Source organism: Taeniopygia guttata, chromosome 35, assembly GCF_048771995.1.
Source record: "Taeniopygia guttata chromosome 35, bTaeGut7.mat, whole genome shotgun sequence".
NCBI classification, from domain to species: domain Eukaryota; kingdom Metazoa; phylum Chordata; class Aves; order Passeriformes; family Estrildidae; genus Taeniopygia; species Taeniopygia guttata.
In genome coordinates this window covers 1,347,552-1,365,174 of record NC_133060.1, presented here as the reverse complement: position 1 = coordinate 1,365,174, position 17,623 = coordinate 1,347,552, and the positions used below count along the sequence as shown (strand labels likewise).

At 52.4% G+C, this 17,623-nt stretch overlaps 1 protein-coding gene across 1 annotated transcript in view; it reads right to left on the bottom strand.

Moving 5' to 3' along the window:
* Positions 1–17,623, bottom strand: part of ABHD16A (abhydrolase domain containing 16A, phospholipase) — a 37,418-nt gene extending 19,795 nt beyond the window's left edge. Inside the window, exons 1-10 of the mRNA XM_072921078.1 lie at positions 17,463–17,623; positions 17,317–17,373; positions 14,618–14,684; positions 12,828–12,914; positions 12,658–12,743; positions 10,915–10,991; positions 9,176–9,280; positions 7,937–8,051; positions 2,848–2,946; positions 1,396–1,459 (exon numbers count right to left, since the gene is read on the bottom strand). Coding sequence (XP_072777179.1) covers positions 1,396–1,459; positions 2,848–2,946; positions 7,937–8,051; positions 9,176–9,280; positions 10,915–10,991; positions 12,658–12,743; positions 12,828–12,914; positions 14,618–14,684; positions 17,317–17,373; positions 17,463–17,570 — 865 coding nt within the window. The 5' untranslated portion in view covers positions 17,571–17,623. The remainder of the gene's footprint in view (positions 1–1,395; positions 1,460–2,847; positions 2,947–7,936; positions 8,052–9,175; positions 9,281–10,914; positions 10,992–12,657; positions 12,744–12,827; positions 12,915–14,617; positions 14,685–17,316; positions 17,374–17,462) is intronic.

Here is a 17,623-nt window from a genome sequence, read left to right as displayed (position 1 = left end):
CAAATCTGAGTCAAAACATCCAAAATCCCACCCAAAATTCAACCCAAAACCCATCAAAATTCCACCCAAAATCCAACCCAAAATTCGATCCAAAACCTCCCAAATCCAAATTCCCCAAAATCCCACCCAAAATCCAACCCCAAACCCCCCAAAATCCCACCCAAAATCCAACACCAAAACCTCCCAAATCCCACCCAAAATTCGATCCAAAACCCCCCAAAATCCCCCAAAATCCAACCCCAAAACCTCCCAAAATCCCACCCCAAAACCCCCAAAACCCCCCCAAAATCCAACCCCAAAATCCAACCCAAAACTGCCCCAAAATCCCCCAAAATTCAACCCAAAAACCTCAAAAATCCCACCCCAAAATCCCCCAAAATCCAACCCCAAAAACCCCCAAATCTGACTCAAAACCCCAAAATCCCACCCAAAATCCAACCCAAAATCCAACCCCAAACCCCCCAAAATCCCACCCCAAAATCCCCCAAAATTCAACCCAAAAACCCCCAAAATCCAACCCAAAATCCCCCAAAATCCCACCCCAAAAACCCCCAAAACCCCCCAAAATTTCAGTTCTGGGCTCAGTTTTGGGGTTCTGGGAGCAGATTTGGGGTCCCAGGATCCATTTGGGGTAATTTTTTGGGTCCCGGGGTCACTTTTGGGGTCTTTTTTGGGGTCCCCAGGGTCACTTTTTTGGGTAATTTTTGGGGTCAGTTTTGGGATCAGTTTTGGGGTCCCGGGGTCACTTTTTGGGGTCAGTTTTGGGGTCAGTTTTGGGGTAATTTTTGGGGTAACTTTTGGGGTCAGTTTTGGGGTCCCGGGGTCAGTTTTGGGGTCACTTTTGGGGTGACTTTTGGGGTGACTTTTGGGGTCCCGGGGTCACTTTTGGGATAATTTTTGGGGTCACTTTTGGGGTCACTTTTGGGGTCACTTTTGGGGTCAGTTTTGGGGTCAGTTTTGGGGTGAGTTTTGGGGTCCCGGGGTCACTTTTGGGGTAATTTTTGGGGTGACTTTTGGGGTCACTTTTGGGGTCCCCGGGGTCACTTTTTGGGGTCAGTTTTGGGGTCCCAGGGTCACTTTTGGGGTCACTTTTTGGGGTAATTTTTGGGGTCACTTTTGGGGTCAGTTTTGGGGTCACTTTTGGGGTCTCAGGGTCACTTTTTGGGGTAATTTTTGGGGTGACTTTTGGGGTCTCTTTTGAGGTCCCGGGGTCAGTTTTGGGGTCACTTTGGGGTCAGTTTTGGGGTCAGTTTTGGGGTCACTTTTGGGGTCAGTTTTGGGGTCACTTTTGGGGTCACTTTTTGGGGTAATTTTTGGGGTCAGTTTTGGGGTGAGTTTTGGGGTCCCGGGGTCAGTTTTGGGGTCACTTTTGGGGTCACATTTGGGGTCCCGTACCCTCCAGGGGGGTGCTCAGACACCCGACCTCGTAGAATCCGGCGTTGCCCTCGCAGCAAATCACCTGTGGGGAGGGGTCAGAGCCCCCCAAAAACCCCCCTGGGACCCCCAAAATCCCACCTGGGACCCCCAAAACCACCCTGGGACCCCCAAAATCCCCCCAAAATCACTCTGGGACCCCCAAAATCCCCCCAACCCCCCCCCAGGGACCCCCAAAATCCCCCCAGGGACCCCCAAAACACCCCTGGGACCCCCAAAATCCCCTCAGGGACCCCCAAAATCCAACCAGGGACCCCCAAATCCCCCAGGGACCCCCAAAAATCTCCCTAGGACCCCCAAAAACCCACCTGGGACCCCCAAAATCCCACCTGGGACCCCCAAAATCCCCCCAGGAACCCCCAAATCCCCCCAGGACCCCCCAAACCCCCCAGGGACCCCCAAATCCCACCAGGGACCCCCAAAATCCCCCTTGGAACCCCCAAAACCACTCTGGGACCCCCAAAATCCCACCAGGGACCCCCAAAATCCCACCAGGGACCCCCAAAATCCCCCTTGGAACCCCAAAATCCCCCCTGGGACCCCCAAAAACACCCCCGGGACCCCCGAATACCCCCAAACCCCCCAGGGACCCCAAAAATCCCCCCCAAACCCCCCCAGGTACCCCCAAAATCCCCCCAAAATCCCCCAGGGAGCCCCAAATCCCACCAGGGACCCCCAAAATCCCCCCCAGGGACCCCCAAAATCTCCCTTGGAACCCCAAAACCCCCCTGGGACCCCTCAAACCCCCCCCAGGGACCCCCAAAATCCCCCCCAGGGACCCCCAAAATCCCCCCCGGGACCCCCAAAATCCCCCTTGGAACCCCAAAATCCCCCCAGGGACCCCCAAAATCCCCCTTGGAACCCCAAAATTCCCCCAGGGACCCTCAAAATCCCCCCAGGGACCCCCAAAACCCCCCAGGGACCCCCAAAATCACTCTGGGACCCCCAAAATCCCCCCAGGGACCCCCAAAATCCCCCCTGGGACCCCCAAAATCGCCCAGGGACCCCCAAAATCACTCTGGGACCCCCAAAATCCCCCCAAAACCACTCTGGGACCCCAAAACCCCACCAGGGACCCCCAAACCCCCCCCCCGGGACCCCCAAATCCCCCCAGGGACCCTCAAAACCCCCCCAGGGACCCCCAAAATCCCCCCAGGGACCCCCAAAATCCCCCCAGAACCCCCCCAGGGACCCCCCAAAACCCCACCAGGGTGTCCCAAATCCCCCATGGGACCCCCCAAACCCCCCTGGGACCCCCCAAATCCCCCAAAAAAACCTCTAAATTACACCAGGGACCCCCAAAATCCCCCCAAGGACCCCCAAAATCCCCCCCAAATCCCCCAGGGACCCCCAAAATCACCCCAAAACCACTCTGGGACCCCCAAAACCCCCCCAGGGACCCCCAAATCCCACCAGGGTGTCCCCTCGGGGGTCTCTCCCGCGCCGGTCGATGACCATGGCGTCGATCTCGTTCCCGTCACACGCCACCAGCTTGGCCCGCTGCCCCCCAAACTGTGGGGAGGGGGATTTGGGGGGATTTGGGGGGGATTTGCGGAGATTTGGGGGGATTTGGGGGATTTTGGGGGGGATTTGGGGGGATTTTGGGGGGATTTGGGGGGGATTTGGGGGGATTTGGGGGGGATTTGGGGGGATTTGGGGGGATTTTGGGGGGATTTGGGGGGGATTTGGGGGTATTTGGGGGGATTTAGGGGGATTTGGGGGGGATTTGGGGGGATTTGGGGGGATTTTGGGGGGATTTTGGGGGGATTTGGGGGGATTTTGGGGGGATTTGGGGGGATTTGGGGGGGATTTGGGGGGGATTTGGGGGGTTTTGGGGGGATTTGGGGGGGATTTGGGGGTATTTGGGGGGATTTAGGGGGATTTGGGGGGGATTTGGGGGGATTTGGGGGGATTTTGGGGGGATTTTGGGGGGATTTGGGGGGATTTTGGGGGGATTTTGGGGGGATTTGGGGGGATTTGGGGGGATTTGGGGGGATTTAGGGGGATTTGGGGAATTTGGGGGGATTTTGAGATTTGGGGCGATTTTGGGGGATTTTGGGGCGGTTTTGGGGAATTTGGGGGGATTTTGGGGATATTTTGGAATATTTTGGGATATTTGAGGGATATTCTGGGATAAATTTTGGGGATATTTTGGGGGATATTTCAGGGATATTTTGGGGTATTTTCAGGAATATTTTGGGATATTTCAGGAATATTTTAAGGGATATTTTGGGGTATTTTGGGGGATAATTTGGGATAAATTCATGGATATTTTGGGGAATATTTTAAGGAATATTTTGGAATATTTCAGGGGTATTTTGGGGACTATTTTGGAATATTTAATGGATATTTTGGGGAATATTTTGGGCTATTTCAGAGATATTTTTGGGATATTTTGGGGGATATTTCAGGGATATTTTGGGATGAATTTAGGATATTTTGGGGCTCTCACCTGCTCCACCAGGCGGGCCTGGCCCTGCAGCAGGGCGGGGCTGGGGGGGGAATTTCAGGGATATTTTGGGATATTTTCAGGAATATCTCAGGGATACTTTGGGATATTTTTGGGATATTTTGGGGATACATTGGGGGATATTTTGGGATACTTTCAGGAATATTCTGGGGTAATTCAGGGATATTTTGGGGTATTTCAGGGATATTTTGGGATATTTCAGGAATATTTGGGGTATTTCAGGGATATTTTGGGGACTATTTTCATGAATATTTCAGGGATATTTTGGGCTATTTCAGGGATATTTTGGGGGATATTTTGGGATATTTTCATGACTATTTTGGGATATTTCATGGATATTTTGGGGACCATTTTGTGATATTTCAGGGATATTTTAAGGGCTATTTCAGGTATACTTTGGGATATCTCAGGGATATTTTGGGGGATATTTCAGGATATTTCAGAGATATTTTCAGGGATATTTTGGGGGATATTTTGGGATGAATTTGGGATATTTTGGGGCTCTCACCTGCTCCACCAGGCGGGCCTGGCCCTGCAGCAGGGCGGGGCTGGGTGGGGAATTTCAGGGATATTTTGGGGAATATTTTGGAATATCTCAGGGATACTTTGGGCTATCTCAGAGATATTTTCAGGGATATTTTGGGGGATATTTTGGGGTAAATTCGGGGTGTTTTGGGGCTCTCACCTGCTCCACCAGGCGGGCCTGGCCCTGCAGCAGGGCGGGGCTGGGGGGGGAATTTCAGGGATATTTTGGGGAATATTTTGGAATATCTCAGGTATATTTTGGGATATCTCAGAGATATTTTCAGGGATATTTTGGGGGATATTTTGGGGTAAATTCGGGGTGTTTTGGGGCTCTCACCTGCTCCACCAGGCGGGCCTGGCCCTGCAGCAGGGCGGGGCTGGGGGGGGAATTTCAGGGATATTTTGGGATATTTTCAGGAATATTTCATGAATACTTTGGGATATTTTTGGGATATTTTGGGGAATATTTCAGGGATATTTTGGGATAAATTTGGGATATTTTGGGGCTCTCACCTGCTCCACCAGGCGGGCCTGGCCCTGCAGCAGGGTGGGGCTGGGTGGGGAATTTCAGGGATATTTTGGGGAATATTTTGGAATATTTCAGGAATACTTTGGAATATTTCAGAGATATTTTCAGGGATATTTTGGGGGATATTTTGGGATGAATTTAGGATATTTTGGGGCTCTCACCTGCTCCACCAGGCGGGCCTGGCCCTGCAGCAGGGCGGGGCTGGGTGGGAATTTCAGGGATATTTTGGCATATTTTAAGGAATATCTCAGGTATATTTTGGGATATTTTTGGGATATTTTCAGGGATATTTTGGGGGATATTTTGGGGTAAATTTGGGATATTTTGGGGCTCTCACCTGCTCCACCAGGCGGGCCTGGCCCTGCAGCAGGGCGGGGCTGGGGGGGGAATTTCAGGGATATTTTGGGGAATATTTTGGAATATTTCAGGAATACTTTGGGATATTTTTGGGATATTTTGGGGAATATTTCAGGGATATTTTGGGATAAATTTGGGGTGTTTTGGGGCTCTCACCTGCTCCACCAGCCGGGCCTGGCCCTGCAGCAGGGCGGGGCTGGGTGGGGAATTTCAGGGATATTTTGGGGAATATTTTGGAATATTTCATGAATACTTTGGGATATTTTTGGGATATTTTGGGGAATATTTCAGGGATATTTTGGGATGAATTCAGGATATTTTGGGGCTCTCACCTGCTCCACCAGGCGGGCCTGGCCCTGCAGCAGGGCGGGGCTGGGTGGGAATTTCAGGGATATTTTGGGGAATATTTTGGAATATCTCAGGGATATTTTGGGGGATATTTCGGGATATTTCAGAGATATTTTGGGGGATATTTTGGGATATTTTCATGACTATTTTGGGATATTTCATGGATATTTTGGGGACTGTTTTGTGATATTTCAGGGATATTTTAAGGGCTATTTCAGGTATACTTTGGGATATCTCAGGGATATTTTGGGGAATATTTCAGGATATTTCAGAGATATTTTGGGGAATATTTCAGGGATATTTTGGGGTGAATTTAGGATGTTTTGGGGCTCTCACCTGCTCCACCAGGCGGGCCTGGCCCTGCAGCAGGACGGGGCTGGGGGGGAATTTCAGGGATATTTTGGGATATTTTCAGGAATATCTCAGGTATATTTCGGGATATTTCAGAGATATTTTGGGGAATATTTCAGGGATATTTTGGGATGAATTTAGGATATTTTGGGGCTCTCACCTGCTCCACCAGGCGGGCCTGGCCCTGCAGCAGGGCGGGGCTGGGTGGGAATTTCAGGGATATTTTGGGGAATATTTTGGAATATCTCAGGGATATTTCGGGATATTTCTGGGATATTTTCAGGGATATTTTGGGATGAATTTTGGGATGAATTTGGGATATTTTGGGGCTCTCACCTGCTCCACCAGCCGGGCCTGGCCCTGCAGCAGGGCGGGGCTGGGTGGGAATTTCAGGGATATTTTGGGGAATATTTTGGAATATCTCATGAATACTTTGGGCTATCTCAGAGATATTTTGGGGAATATTTCAGGGATATTTTGGGATAAATTCGGGGTATTTTGGGGCTCTCACCTGCTCCACCAGCCGGGCCTGGCCCTGCAGCAGGGCGGGGCTGGGGGGGGAATTTCAGGGATATTTTGGGATATTTTCAGGAATATTTCATGAATACTTTGGGATATTTTTGGGATATTTTGGGGGATATTTTGGGGGATATTTTGGGATGAATTTAGGGTGTTTTGGGGCTCTCACCTGCTCCACCAGCCGGGCCTGGCCCTGCAGCAGGGCGGGGCTGGGTGGGAATTTCAGGGATATTTTGGGGAATATTTTGGGATATCTCAGGTATATTTCGGGCTATCTCAGAGATATTTTGGGGGATATTTTGGGGATTATTTTGGGGTAAATTTGGGGTGTTTTGGGGCTCTCACCTGCTCCACCAGGCGGGCCTGGCCCTGCAGCAGGGCGGGGCTGGGGGGGGAATTTCAGGGATATTTTGGGGAATATTTTGGAATATCTCAGAGATACTTTGGGATATCTCAGAGATATTTTGGGGAATATTTCAGGGATATTTTGGGATGAATTTAGGATATTTTGGGGCTCTCACCTGCTCCACCAGGCGGGCCTGGCCCTGCAGCAGGGCGGGGCTGGGGGGGGAATTTCAGGGATATTTTGGGATATTTCATGAATACTTTGGAATATTTTTGGGATATTTTGGGGAATATTTCAGGGATATTTTGGGGTAAATTTGGGGTGTTTTGGGGCTCTCACCTGCTCCACCAGGCGGGCCTGGCCCTGCAGCAGGGCGGGGCTGGGGGGGGAATTTCAGGGATATTTTGGGGAATATTTTGGGATATCTCAGGAATACTTTGGGCTATCTCAGAGATATTTTCAGGGATATTTTGGGATGAATTTTGGGATAAATTCGGGGTATTTTGGGGCTCTCACCTGCTCCACCAGGCGGGCCTGGCCCTGCAGCAGGGCGGGGCTGGGGGGGGAATTTCAGGGATATTTTGGGGAATATTTTGGAATATCTCAGGTATACTTTGGGATATCTCAGAGATATTTTCAGGGATATTTTGGGGGATATTTTGGGATAAATTTAGGATATTTTGGGGCTCTCACCTGCTCCACCAGGCGGGCCTGGCCCTGCAGCAGGGCGGGGCTGGGGGGGGAATTTCAGGGATATTTTGGGATATTTTGGGGAATATTTTGGAATATCTCAGGTATACTTTGGGCTATCTCAGAGATATTTTGGGGGATATTTTGGGATGAATTTTGGGATAAATTCGGGGTGTTTTGGGGCTCTCACCTGCTCCACCAGGCGGGCCTGGCCCTGCAGCAGGGCGGGGCTGGGTGGGGAATTTCAGGGATATTTTGGAATATTTTTATGAATATCTCAGGAATATTTCGGGATATTTTTGGGATATTTTCAGGGATATTTTGGGGGATATTTTGGGATAAATTCGGGGTGTTTTGGGGCTCTCACCTGCTCCACCAGGCGGGCCTGGCCCTGCAGCAGGGCGGGCAGCAGCGCTCTCTGCAGCAGCCGCACCGAGCCCGGGAACAGCATCCGGCGGCCGATGGTGTGGGCCAGGAGCAGCCTGGGGGCAGAGGTCATTTTGGGGTCACTTTTGGGGTCACTTTTGGGGTCACAGGGTCACTTTTGGGGTCACTTTTGGGGTCTTGGGGTCACTTTTGGGGTCCCGGGGTCACTTTTGGGGTCAGTTTTGGGGTCACTTTTGGGGTCCCAGGGTCATTTTTGGGGTTCCAGGGTCACCTTTGGGGTCCCGGAGTCACTTTCAGGGTCACTTTTGGGGTTCTGGGGTCACTTTTGGGGTCAATTTTGGGGTCCTGGGGTCAGTTTTGGGGTCCTGGGGTCACTCTTGGGGTCACTTTTGGGGTCCTGGGGTCACTTTTGGGGTCCTGGGGTCACTCTTGGGGTCAATTTTGGGGTCCTGGGGTCACTTTTGGGGTCATTTCTGGGGTCCCAGGGTCACTTTTGGGGTCCCGGGGTCACTTTTGGGGTCCCAGGGTCACTTTTGGGGTCCCGGGGTCACTTTTGGGGTCCCAGGGTCACTTTTGGGGTCCCAGGGCTACTTTTGGGGTCACTGTTGGGGTCAGAGGGTCACTCTTGGGGTCACTTTTGGGGTCCCAGGGTCACTTTTGGGGTCATTTTTGGGGTCACTTATGGGGTCTTGGGGCCACTTTTGGGGTTTCAGGGTCACTTTTGGGGTCAGATTTGGAGTCTCTGGGTCAATTTTGGGGTCCTGGGGTCACTTTTGGGGTCCTGGGGGCACTTTTGGGGTTCCAGGGTCACTTTTGGGGTCAGATTTGGGGTCCTGGGGTCACTTTTGGGGTCCTGGGGTCACTTTTGGGGTCAGAGGGTCGCTTTTGGGGTCACTTTTGGGGTCCCAGGGTCACTTTTGGGGTCAGTTTTGGGTTCCCGGGGTCACTTTTGGGGTCCTGGAGTCACTTTTTGGGTCGGTTTTGGGGTCCTGGGGTCACTTCTGGGGTCAATTTTGGGGTCCTGGGGTCACTTCTGGGGTCACTTTTGGGGTCCTGGGGTCACTTTTGGGGTCACATTTGGGGTCAGTTTTGGGGTCACTTTTGGGGTCACTTTTGGGGTTCCAGGGTCACCTCCCCCCACCTGACCACACCCTTTCAGGCCACGCCCTTTCCCCAAGCCCCGCCCCCTCCCGGCCACACCCATTCAGGCCCCGCCCACCTGGCCAGGGCGCACGGAACCTTCCGGAGCGTCCCCAGGACCCCCCGGGACCCCCCCCGGGGCCGCTTTGGGGTCGGGAGCAGCGGGACCGCCCGAGAGCCGCCCCTGGAACGGAATTGGGGGGGGGGGCTGAGGATTTTGGGGGGTCCTGGGGGGGTTTGGGGGGGTCCTGGGGGGGTCTGGAGGGGATTTGGGGGGAATTTAGGGGGTCCTGGGGGGGTTTGGGGGGTCCCAGGGGGGTTTGGGGGGAATTTGGGGGGTCCTGGGGGGGGTTTCGGGGGTCCCAGGTGGGGTTTGGGGGGTCCTGGAGGGGTCTTGGAGGGGTTTTGGGGGTCCTGGGGGGAGTTTGGGGGGGTTTTGGGGGTCCCAGGGAGGATTTTGGGGGGTCCTGGGGGGGTTTGGGGGGTCCTGGAGGGGGTTTGGGGGGTCCTGGAGGGGTTTTGGGGGGTCTTGGGGGGGATTTGGGGGGTCCTGGGGGGGTCTTGGGGGGTCCCAGGGGGATTTTGTGGGGTCCCAGGGAGGTTTGGGGGGTCCCCAGGTGGGTTTGGAGGGGATTTGGGGGGTCCTGGGGGGGGTTTGGGGGGTCCTGGGGGGAGTTTGGGGGTCCCCAGGTGGGTTAGGAGGGGATTTGGGGGGGTCCCAGTGGGGTTTGGGGGTCCTGGGGGGGGTTTGGAGGGGATTTGGGGGAGGTTTGGGGGGTTTGGGGGAAATTTAGGGGGTCCTGGGGGGGGTTTGGGGGTCCCCAGGTGGGTTTGGGGGGAATTTCGGGGGTCCCAGGGGGGGTTTGGGGGGGTCTCAGGGGGGGTTTGGGGGGTCCTGGGGGGGTTTGGGGTGTCCCAGGGGGGGTTTGGGGGAAATTTAGGGGGTCCTGGGGGGGTTTTGGGGGGTCCTGGAAGGGGTTTGGGGGGTCCTGGGGGGGTTTTGGGGGGTCCCAGAGGGATTTTGGGGGTTCCTGGGGGGAGTTAGGGGAGAATTTGGGGGATCCTGGGGGGGTTTTGGGGGTCCCCAGGTGGGTTTGAAGGGGATTTGGGGGATCCCAGGGGGGATTTGGGGGGTCCTCGGTGGGTTTTGGGGTGTCCCAGGAGGGTTTTGGGGGGTCCTGGGGGGGTTTGGGGTGTCCCAGGGGGGATTTGGGGGAAATTTGGGGGGTCCTGGGGGGTCCTGGGGGGGTTTGGGGGGTCCTGGGGGGGTTTTGGGGGGTCTTGGGGGGGGTTTGGGGGGTCCTGGGGGGGGTTTGGGGGGAATTTGGGGGGTCCCAGGGGGAATTTGGGGGTCCCCAGGGGGGTTTTGGGGGGTCCCAGGGGGGTTTTGGGGTGTCCCAGGGGGAGTTTGGGGTGTCCTGGGTGGGTTTTGGGGGGTCCTGGGAGGAGTTTGGGGGTCCTGGATGGCTTTTGGGGGATCCCAGAGGGTTTTTGGGGGGTCCTGGGGGGGTTTGGGGTGTCCTGGGGGGGTTTGGGGGGTCCCATGGAGGATTTTGGGGGTCCCGGGGAGGATTTTGGGGGTCCCAGGGGGGTTTTTTGGGTCCCTGGGAGGATTTTGGGGAGGTTTTTTGGGGGATTTTGGGGGTCCCGGGGGGATTTTGGGGGTCCCAGGGGGGTTTTTGGGGGTCCCAGGGGGGATTTTGGGGGTCCCAGGGGGGATTTTGGGGGTCCCATGGAGGATTTTGGGGGTCCCAGGGGGGATTTTGGGGGTCCCAGGGGTGTTTTTGGGGGTCCCGGGGGGATTTTGGGGTCCCTGACCAGGCGGGGCCGGCGCTGTCCCAGCGGAAATCCACGGGCCAACTGCGGAAGTCGAAGGTGTAGAGGCCGAGTTTCCGCTGGGGAAAATGTCCCAAAATGTCCCCAAAATGTCCCCAAAATCTTCCCAAAATTGTCCCCAAAATGTCCCCAAAATGTCCCCAAAATTGTCCCCAAAATCTCCCCAAAATCCCCCCCAAAATTCCCCAGAACATTCCCAAAAAAGTCCCGGAAACGTCCCCAAAATCTCCCCAAAATTGTCCCCAAATCTCCCAAAATCACCCCAAATCTCCCCAAAATCACCCCAAATCTCCCCAGAATGCCCCAAAATCACCCGAAATCTCCCAAAATTTCCCCAAAATCTCCCCATTTTGCCCAAAATCTCCCAAAATCTCTCAAAATCTCCCCAAATCTCCCCAAAATCTCCCAATTTTGCCCAAAATATCCCCAAAATCACCCCAAATCTCCCAAAATCACCCAAAATCTCCCCAGAATGCCCCAAAATCACCCGAAATCTCCCAAAATTTCCCCAAATCACCCAAAAATCTCCTAAAATGCCTTAAATTCTCCCCATAATCTCCTCAGAATCTCCCGAGAATGCCCCAAAATCACCCAAAATCTCCCCAAAATCACCCCAAATATCCCCAAAATCACCCCATATCTCCCCAAAATCACCCCAAATCTTCCCAAAATCTCCCCATTTGGTCGCAAATCTCCCAAAATCTCCCAAAATCCCCTCAAATCCCACCCAAATCACCCCAAAATCCCCCCAAATCCCACCCAAAATCCCCAAATCCCCCCCAAAATCCCCCAAATCCCCTCAAAATCCCACCCAAAACCCCCCTAAAACCCCCAAATCCCACCGAAAACCTCCCCAAAATCTCCCCAAATCCCCCCAAATGCCCCGAAATCTCCCCATTTTACCCAAAATCACCCCAAAATCTCCCTAAAATGTCCCCAAATCTCCCCATAATGCTCCAAAATCACCCCAAATCACCCCAAATCCCCCCCAAATCCCCCTTAATTTCTCCAAAATCACCCAAAATCACCCCATTTTACCCAAAATCACTCCAAATCTCCCAAAATCACCCCATTTTACCCAAAATCACCCCAAATCACCCCAAAATCCCCCCAAATCCCCCCCAAATCCCCCCCAAATCACCCCAAATCTCCCCAAAATCCCCCCAAATCCCCCCCAAATCCCCCCAAATCCCCCCCAAATCCCCCCAAATCCCCCCAAAATCCCCCCAAATCCCCCCCAAATCCCCCCAAATCCCCCCCAAATCCCCCCAAATCACCCCAAAATCCCCCCCAAAGCCCCAAAATCCCCCCAAATCCCCCCAAAATCCCCCCCAAATCCGCCCCAAATCCCCCAAAATCCCACCCAAAACCCCCAAATCCCCCCAATATCACCCCTAAATCTCCCCCAAATCGCCCCAAATCCCCCCCAAATCCCCCCAAATCCCCCCAAAATCCCCCCAAATCCCCCCCAAATCCCCCCAAATCCCCCCCAAATCCCCCCAAATCACCCCAAAATCCCCCCCAAAGCCCCAAAATCCCCCCAAATCCCCCCAAAATCCCCCCCAAATCCGCCCCAAATCCCCCAAAATCCCACCCAAAACCCCCAAATCCCCCCAATATCACCCCTAAATCTCCCCCAAATCGCCCCAAATCTCCCCCAAATCCCCCCAAATCCCCCAAAATCCCACCCAAATCCCCCCAAATCCCCCCAAAATCCCACCCCACCCTGCTCTCGGCGCTGTCCGAGCGGTGACTCTCCTCCAGCGCGGCGATGAACTCCACGTACTGGGGGTTGCTCCAGCGGCCCAGCCCTGGGGTTGGGGGGCACAAAACCATTTTTGGGGGGTCCTGGGGGTCCCCCAAAAATCTGTGGGACCCCCAAAATCCCCCCTGACCTCGCAGGCACGCGACCCCCGCCAGCAGCAGCCCCAGGGTGGCGGCGCAGTGGGACAGGGGCACCACGCGGGACATGGTCAGCAGGCCTGGGGAGAAATGGCACAAAAATCATCCAAAAATGACCCAAAAACGGCACAAAAATAATCCAAAAATAGCCCAGAAACAGCCCAGAAACTGCCCAGAAATAACCCAGAAATAACCCAAAATAATCCGTAAAATAACCCAAAATAATCCCTAAAAATCCTCCCAAAACAGCTCAAAAATAGCCCAGAAACTGCCCAGAAATAACCCAGAAATAACCCAAAATATAGCCCAAATCAGCTCAAAAATAACACAGAAACTGCCCAGAAATAACCCAGAAACTGCCCAAAAATAACCCCAAAAATAACTCAAAACAGCCCAAAAAAAACCCCAAAAATAACCCAAAAATAACCCAGAAACAGCCCAGAAATAACCCAGAAACTGCCCAGAAATAACCCAGAAACTGCCCAAAATATAGCTCAAATCAGCCCAAAAGTAACCCAAAAATAGCCCAAAATATAGCCCAAATCAGCCCAAAAATAACCCAGAAATAACCCAAAATAATCCCTAAAAATCCTCCCAAAACAGCCCAAAAATAGCCCAGAAACAGCCCAGAAATAACCCAGAAACTGCCCAGAAATAACCCAAAATATAGCCCAAATTAGCCCAAAAATAACCCAGAAATAACCCAGAAACAGCCCAGAAATAACCCAAAATATAGCCCAAATCAGCCCAGAAATAACCCCAAAAATAACCCAAAAATAACCCAGAAACAGCCCAGAAATAACCCAGAAACTGCCCAGAAATAACCCAGAAACAGCCCAATACAATCCCTAAAAATCCTCCCAAACCAGCCCAAAAATAACCCAAAAATAACTCCAAAAATAACCCAAAAATAACCCAGAAAAAAGCCCAAAAATAAGCCCAAAAATAAGCCCAAAAATAACCCCAAAAATAACCCCCAAAAATGACCCCCAAAACAACCCCGAACCACGCGGGACATGGTCAGCAGGCCTGGGGGGAGAAATGGGGAAAAATGGCACAAAAATGGCACAGAAATGGCACAGAAATGGCACAAAAATGGCACAAAAATAACCCAGAAATAGCCCAGAAATAACCCAGAAATAACCCAAAATATAGCCCCAAATCAGCCCAAAAAATAACCCAGAAATAACCCAAAAATACCCCAAAAGTAACCCATAAATAACCCAAAATAATCCCTAAAAATCCTCCCAAAACAGCCCAAAAATAACCCAAAACAGCCCAAAACAGCCCAAAAAAACCCCAAAAATAACCCAAAAATAACCAAGAAACAGCCCAAAAATAACCCCAAATTGCCTCAAATCTCCCCGAATTCCCCCAAATCCCCAAAATTCCCCCCAAACCCACCCCAAATCTGCCCCACAAAACTCCCCCATATCCCCTCCAAACCCCCCCAAATCTGCCCCAAATCCCCTCAAAATCCCCCCAAATCCCCCCAAATCCTCATGAAATCCCCCCCAAATCCCCCCAAATCCCCCAAATCCCCCCAAAATCCCCCCAAAAACACCCAAAAATCCCCCCAAATCCCCCCAAATTCCCCCCAAATTTACCCAAACCCCCCCCCAAATCCCCCCAAAACCCCCAAATCCCCCCAAATCCCCCCCTAAATCCCCCAAATCCCCCCCAAATCCCCCCAAATCCCCCCAAATCCCCCCAAATCCCCCCAAATCCCCCAAATCCCCCAAAACTCCCCCAAATCCCCCCAAATCCCCAAATCCCGTCTCACCTTTCCGGTACAGGTAGAGCAGCGCCAGGGGAGAGGCGTAGCACGAGATGGACCAGAGCACCGAGGCCTGCGGGACCCCCCACGGGATTTGGGGGGATTTGGGGGATTTTGGGGAAAATTTGGGGGGATTTGGGGGGATTTGGGGGAAATTTGGGGGGATTCAGGGGGAAATTTGGGGGAATTCAGGGGAAAATTGGGGAAATTGGGGGGGATTTAGGGGAAAATTTGGGATATTTGGAGGAATTTAGGGGAAATTTGAGGAAATTTAGGGGAATTCAGGGGAAAATTTGGGATATTTGGGGGAAATTGGGCGGATTTAGGGGAAATTTGGGGGAATTGAGGGGGAATTTGGGGGAATTCAGGGGAAAATTTGGGATATTTGGGGGATTTGGGGGAATTTAGGGGAAATGGGGGAATTTAGGTGAAAATTGGGGGAATTTAGGGGAAATTTGAGGGAATTTAGGGGAATTCAGGGGAAAATTTGGGATATTTGGGGGAAATTGGGGGGATTCAGGGGGAATTTGGGGGGATTTGGGGGAAATTTGGGGGAATTCAGGGGAAAATTGGGGGAAATTGGGGGGATTTAGGGGAAATTGGGGGGGATTTGCGGGAATTTGGGATATTTGGGAGAAATTGGGGGGGATTTGCGGGAATTTGGGGTATTTGTGGGAATTTGGGGGAAATTTGGGGGAATTCAGGGGAAAATTGGGGGAATTTAGGGGAAATTTGAGGAAAATTTGGGATATTCGGGGGAAATTGGGGGGGATTTGGGGGAAATTGGGGGGATTTAAGGGAAATTTGGGGAATTTGGGGGATTTAGGGGGAAAATTGGGGGAATTTAGGGGAAAATTGGGGGAAATTTGAGGGGAAAATTGGGGGAATTTGGGGGAAAATTGGGGAAAATCAGAGATATTCAGGGGAAATTGGGGGAATTTAGGAGAAAATTGGGGGAAATTTGGGGGAATTCAGGGGGAAATTGGAGGAATTTAGGGGAAATTTGGGGGAATTTAGGGGAAATTTGGGGGAATTCAGGGGAAAATTGGGGGAATTTAGGGGAAATTTGAGGGAATTTAGGGGAATTCGGGGAAATTTTGGGATATTTGGGGGAAATTGGGGGGATTCAGGGGGAATTTGGGGGGATTTGGGGGAAATTTGGTGGAAATTCAGGGGAAAATTGGGGAAAATCAGAGATATTCGGGGGAAATTGGGGGGATTCAGGGGAAAATTGGGGGGATTTAGTGGAAATTTGGGGTATTTGGGGGGATTTAGGGGGAAATTGGGGGAATTTAGGGGAAAATTGGGGGAAAATCAGAGATATTCGGGGGAAATTGGGGGAAATTGGGGGAATTTAGGGGAAAATTTGGGATATTTGGGGGATTTGGGGGGATTCAGGGGAAAATTGGGGGAATTTAGGGGAAAATTGGGGGAATTTAGGGGAAAATTGGGGGAATTTAGGAGAAAATTTGGGATATTTGGGGGAAATTGGGGGAATTCAGGGGAAATTTGGGGGAAATTGAGAAAAATTCGAGGAAATTCAGGGAAATTCAGGGGAAATGGAGAAAATTGGGGGAAATGCAGGAAATTCGGGGAAATTGAGGGGAAATGGAGGAAATTGGTGGAAATGGAGGGAAATTGAGGGGAAATGGAGGAAATTGGGGGGAACTGAGGAAAATTCGGGGGAAATTGAGGGGAAATGGAGGAAATTGGGGGAAATTGAGGAAAATTCAGGGGAACTGAGGAAAATTCGGGGGAAATTCAGGGAAATTGAGGGGAAATGGAGGAAAATTGGGTGAAACTGAGGGGAAATGGAGGGAATTGGGGGGAACTGAGGAAAATTCGGGGGAAATTGGGGGAAATTGAGGGGAAATGGAGGAAAATTCGGGGAAATTCAGGGAAATTGAGGGGAAATTCAGGGAAATTCAGGGGAAATGGAGGAAAATTTGAGGAAATTCAGGGAAATTGAGGGGAAATGGAGGAAATTGGGGGAAATGGAGGGGAAATGGAGGAAATTGGGGGAATTGAGGAAAATTCGGGGGAAATTGGGGGAAATGGAGGGAAAATGGAGGAAAATTCGGGGAAATGGAGGGGAAATGGAGGAAAATTGGGTGAAATTGAGGGGAAATGGAGGAAATTGGGGGAAATTCAGGGGAATTCAGGGGAAATGGAGGGGAAATGGAGGAAATTCGGGGAAATTCGGGGAAATAGAGGGGAAATTGAGGAAATTCGGGGAAATTCAGGGAAATGGAGGGGAAATGGAGGGAACTGGGGGAAATGGAGGGGAAATGGAGGAAATTGGGGGAAATTGAGGGGAAATGGAGGAAAATTAAGGAAAATTCGAGGAAATTGGGGGAAATTCAGGGGAATTGAGGAAAATTCGGGGGAATTCAGGGGAAATTGAGGGGAAATGGAGGAAAATTCAGGGAAAATTGAGGAAAATTCGAGGAAATTCGGGGAAATGGAGGGGAAATGGAGGAAATTGGGGGAAAACTGGGGGAAATTGAGGGGAAATGGAGGGAATTGGGGGAAACTGAGGGGAAATTCAGGGGAATTCGGGGGAAATGGAGGAAATTCGGGGAAACTGAGGGGAAATGGAGGAAAATTCAGGGAAAATTGAGGAAAATTCGGGGAAATTCAGGGAAATGGAGGGGAAATGGAGGAAATTGGGGGGAATTGAAGGGAAGCGCAGCGGGAGCGCTCACCAGCGCCAGGACGCTGTCCGTGTGCTTCTCCAGCCCCCGCGGTTGGTAGTACGAGTCCTGCGGGGGCACCGGGGCTCAGCGCGGGGCTCCCACACCGGAACCGGCCCCGCTCCCGGCCCCGAGCCCGCCCCGGCCCCGCGGCTCACCCAGTTCGGTTCCCCCCGGGGCTCCCCGCCCGCCGCCGGCCCGGGCAGGCGGGGCCGGTGCACCCGGTACAGCCGCGGGCCCAGGACGCAGCTCAGCAGCTTCGCCATGACGGCGGCGGCGGAAGCGGCGGCGCTACCGGGAAACGGCGCTTCCGGGGCGG